The 4,982-nt window shown below is 35.9% G+C and overlaps 1 protein-coding gene across 1 annotated transcript in view; it reads right to left on the bottom strand.

The window, feature by feature from the left end:
- LOC106874100 (ubiquitin-conjugating enzyme E2 R2) overlaps window positions 1-2,393 on the bottom strand; it is a 56,747-nt gene extending 54,354 nt beyond the window's left edge. Inside the window, exon 1 of the mRNA XM_014921704.2 lies at window positions 2,076-2,393. Within this exon, the coding sequence (XP_014777190.1) occupies window positions 2,076-2,252 (177 nt within the window). The 5' untranslated portion in view covers window positions 2,253-2,393. The remainder of the gene's footprint in view (window positions 1-2,075) is intronic.
- Window positions 2,394-4,982: the final 2,589 nt, after the last annotated feature.

Genomic DNA, 4,982 nt, shown 5'->3' on the forward strand with positions numbered 1-4,982 from the left:
TATATATATATATATATATATATGAGAGGGCGGTGGTAGTAAAAAAAACAACATCAATGGTTGCAGCGACAACAACAAAACTAGCTTGGTAGGAGAGATTTGAACAGACAACGAAAATATATACTCTATACATTGAAGAAATATATATATATATACATATGTGTGTGTGTGTGTGTGTGTGTTTATGCTTTGTATACATAAAATCCAGATACAAATATCGGTATACATTATATAAATAAAGGATGTGAGGTCTGTGATGGTGTGTGTATGCAAATATAAACAATATATACATACACTGCAAGATTTAACCCATACATATATATATACACACAAGCATAAATTATATAAACATAGATTATATAATTTCTCTAATGTACATATGGATAAAATATACACTCGTGACTATAATGATCTTAACAACAATGCAGATTGCCACATATATATATATGTATATATAACGTGGACACATTATATATATATATACATACAAAGTACTCTGGTTATAAACCCACACAGAACCATGTAGTGCACATTACACACGGACATGTACACGTTATAAACACACACAATCATGTAGATACATATATTACACACACATCCACACAATTAGAGTGTGTGTGTGTGTATTACACACATCCAATGGCCATGTAAATTATATATTACAAACAGAACACTAAGATATACAATTATTAGACATCACATCGTGCATCCACGAGCAAGGAGATATACATTATACACACAGAATAAAGTAGATGCACATTATATGCACACGATCTTGCCTATATACATTGTGTGTGTACAATCACTCACTGACATACGTTATATACATTCGTGTAAATATACATATGCAAAATAGATATAAATTATACATTTAAATATAGATAATATATACACATTATATATATATGCGTGTGTGTATACATATATACATACATACTGTTTATGCATTTCCATAACGAATAATACCCATATTTGTTATATACACCAACGAATTATATACACAATAGATTGCTTCAGAGTATATATATTGAATGAAATTGTGTGTATAAGGGGGTATATATGTAAAAGAATGACAAGTTTTATACACATTATACGCATGTATGCATTATATTAATAGACATACATACATGAAATATGTATATTTAAAGCCTTAATGTGTGTATATATATATATATTATATATATATATATATATATATATATATATATATATATATTAGTACAAGGGGCCTGTGTGTGTGTGGTGTCTATTAGTATAGAGGTCTTAGTCACTGGAGTGCGGCCATACTGGGGCACCGACTCCTAATCGCCCTCAATACTTCTTATTCCAGTCGTGTACTTACTTTATCGATCTCAATTAATCGAACGCTCTCTTACCTGGTCATATTCTAATAACCATGAGTACACACACACTCATTTCCCACTGGTTCGAAGTCAGTGGAGTACGGCCATGCTGTAACAACTGTACTGAAGATTTTCAGTCGATCACATCGGCATTACATTATAATATATATTTTACATTCACAAACCAGGAACAAAACAAAAAAAGGCCATAAGCAGACATATTTAGGCAACAGCTCCAGTTGAATATATATATTTATACACACACACATGTGTATGTATTAACGATCTCGTATTTCATACTATATACATCTATATAATATATACCTAATCACATTTTCTTCTCTCTACTCTATGTATACACACATATATATACACTGGCCTTTTTCCTTACTTTCCTACACAATATGATGTATTCAACCATATATGAATATACATCACACTATACTTTACACAGTGATGCATATATAATACATAAATCCATCTTATATATACATATATATACACGCTATATATCGCTCTGAATCCTATACCCACTTTACTATACATAATCACATCCACACATCTTTTTCCTGTCTGTATCCATGTATTTAATATAATCACACAATACATACATAATTGTCCACACACACATAAATATATATATTATATCATATATATACATATATACATTCTCTGTTACTGTCCACGATGGTTGCACATTCTCCCCACACACAGAGCTAAGGCTTTACTCACCTTGAAATAACCCCCTTCATACAAGGTACTGGGGGGACCGAAAATCGCCACCTCCCACACAAATAAATTGTCATCGTTCGTCAAATTTACTCGAAATCCTTCGACCGGTTCCTCTTGGATTTTCTTCAGTTCCAATTGTAAAGCCTTCACAGCACCGCCCGTGGCGTTTTGCGCCATGGTCGTCTGGCAAACACAGCAAAACTTCACTCAGCCCCGGCAGACAGTAAGAGTTTGTGAGAGAGAGAGAGAGAGAGAAAGTGGAGACGAGAGGGATGGAGAGAGGAAGAGGAGGAGGGAGAGAACGTGAGTGAGAGAGACAGACAGATGGTGAAGACAGAGGAAGAGAAATCGGTGTGTGGAGAAAGGGGGTTCAGTGAGGGTAGCAATGGCTGTGTGTGACAGAGAAACAGACACAGTGTGAGACTGAGTAAAATGAGAGTGAAAGGGAGAGAAAGCGGAGAGAGTAGCAATGTGTGAGTAGAGAGAAAGTGGAGACGAGAGGGATAGAGAGAGGAAGAGGAGGAGGGAGAACGTGAGTGAGAGAAACACACACGGTGAAGACGGAGGAAGAAGAAGAGAAATTGGTGTGGGGGTTCAGTGAGGGTAGCAATGTCTATGTGTGTATCTGTGACAGAGAAACAGACACAGTGTGAGAGAAAGCGGAGAGAGTAGCAATGTGTAAGTAGAGAGAAAGGGGGCTGCAGAAGAGGGGGGAAAAGACTGTCTTTGGAAAAAGAGAGTAGCGAGGCTTTGTGTGTGACTATGTGGAGGCAAAGGGTGAGGAGGCTATGTAGAGAGAGTAGCAATGCCGAATGTGTCAGGGAGAGTGTATGACAGAGAAAGAGAGAAGGATAAAGGAAGAAACCGTAATAAGTGTATGTGGTCGTGTGTGTCTGTAAATGAGTAAGTGAGAGAGAGAGAGGGGGTAGCAATGCCGTATATGTGAGTGAAGCTTCGGTGTGTAATTGAGTGGGAGCTGGTGAATGTATAAGTAATAATGGAGTGAGGGTAGCAAGTAAATGTGGGGGGAAAGTAAGAGAAAAACAAGCGAAGACAGAAAGAGTAATAGTATCAGGCGCAGAGAAAGACAGAGGGTGTGCATGTAGAGACAGGATGTGAATGAGATAAGAAGAAAGGGGGAACGAGAGTGAGTAGTAGTGTGGGCCGAATAGGCGTTAGAGAGGAAGACTTCACTAAATGAGTGGGAACACAAGGCAAAGACAGAGAGAAAAGGAATAAAATTGTATTATCCAGAGAGTGTGTGTACTAAAGAGAGAGATAGAAAGAGGGAAACAGAGAGCAACAATAAAAGAGGAAAACAACAAAAGAAGAGGAGGAAGAAAAGAAAAGCAGTAAGAGACAAAGAGTGGTAGGATGAGTAAGACCTATAATGGTTGCAGTAACGGTAGCAGTAGTGGTAGTAGTTGTTAAAGTGAAGGGAGCATTGCGCGTTCTCGTCAGTTGAGTTGCAGTAGGAGGAGAGAAGCGGCCGAAAAGTTGTAGTGTGAGTGATGTCGTCTGGTGTTGAAAGTTAGAGTGAGAGTGAGAGTGGAGGGAGGTTGTTTAGGAAGTTTTTATTGTTGTTACAGTCAGTGGTTTGTCTTTGTTGTTGTTTTCAGTGGTTTTTGATTTCGTGTTTTTGTTAGTCAAACATCTAAATTATTGTTGTTGCTGGTGTTGTTTTGTGATAGTTTCTGTGTTTTTTTCTTCGTGTGTTGCTATTGTTACTTTTATTATTGCTTATAAGGATGATGCTGATTATTATCATTATTGTTGTCCATGATGATAATGTTATTATCATGATTGTTACAAGAAAAGACGTGAGGAGAATGGCTGAGCTGATTATATTATAATGTATCTCTTATTTCTTATTCTCATTGTTTGTTTCTTATTGTTGTAGTCTGGAGTGTTTCAGAAGAGGAGTGAGTCACAACAACAAAAACTACAAAAGAAAGAAATATCATTTATTGATGAGGTTGTTGTTATTTAACGTTATTATTAAACAATAAGGCAGAATGCTTAGCAGCATTTCGTCCGTTCTGAGTTCAAATTTCGCCTAAGTCGACTTTGCTGTGTGTATATGTGTATGTGTATTTTATGTTTGTAGTCTTTCTGTAGTTGTGGATGCAAAACCAAGAACATGTATTCTGAATTTCCAAAATGAAAATTTCACAAAAGAGCATGAATATAAAAAATCTCAAGAGAATATTCAGCAGAATACAAGGAATATTAATTCCTGGAATTTGGACAGCAAGAAAAATCATTAATTTTCACAGAGTGTGATTTGAAAGAAAAACTGTAGCATCAGATATTGTGTGCAAGAGAAAAGACTGCACTGGTATGGTCATGTGATGCAAATGGATGAGGACAGTTGCATCAAAAGGTGACGATCTCTAATTGTAGAGGGAAACTGAGAGAAGCCTGTTGTGTGTGTGTGTTGCACTAGTATGGAGTTTACTTGAGGTAGATTTTCAACAGCTGGGTGCCCTTCCTGTTGCCAACCCTCAGCTGTTTCCAAGCAATGTATTTCTCACAGAATGACAATGTATGATAGTGACATCATCATCATCATTTAACATCTACAATCATCTTGTGATGTCAAGACAAGAAGACACAACAAATTCCCCACTCCACTTAGTCCATTCACAGAAGAAAAAGTCACAATTTTGTCATAGAAAAAAAATTTGAAGGAAAAAAATGTCACATTGTATTTAAATATCCTAAATAATAGTTACAGTAATTAAATAGTTAAAATTCAAAGTTATTTATTAATCAACAATACAATTTGTATAATGGCATTTCAAGTATGTGGGGGAAAATAAACACGTTTTGTTTATTATTTTTAAAACAATAACAAAACAAAACAACAAAAGTTAAATCCTTTTGTGGAGTTTTCCTGTGACTCTT

This window comes from Octopus bimaculoides, chromosome 15, assembly GCF_001194135.2.
Source record: "Octopus bimaculoides isolate UCB-OBI-ISO-001 chromosome 15, ASM119413v2, whole genome shotgun sequence".
In the NCBI taxonomy this organism is placed as follows: Eukaryota; Metazoa; Mollusca; class Cephalopoda; order Octopoda; family Octopodidae; genus Octopus; species Octopus bimaculoides.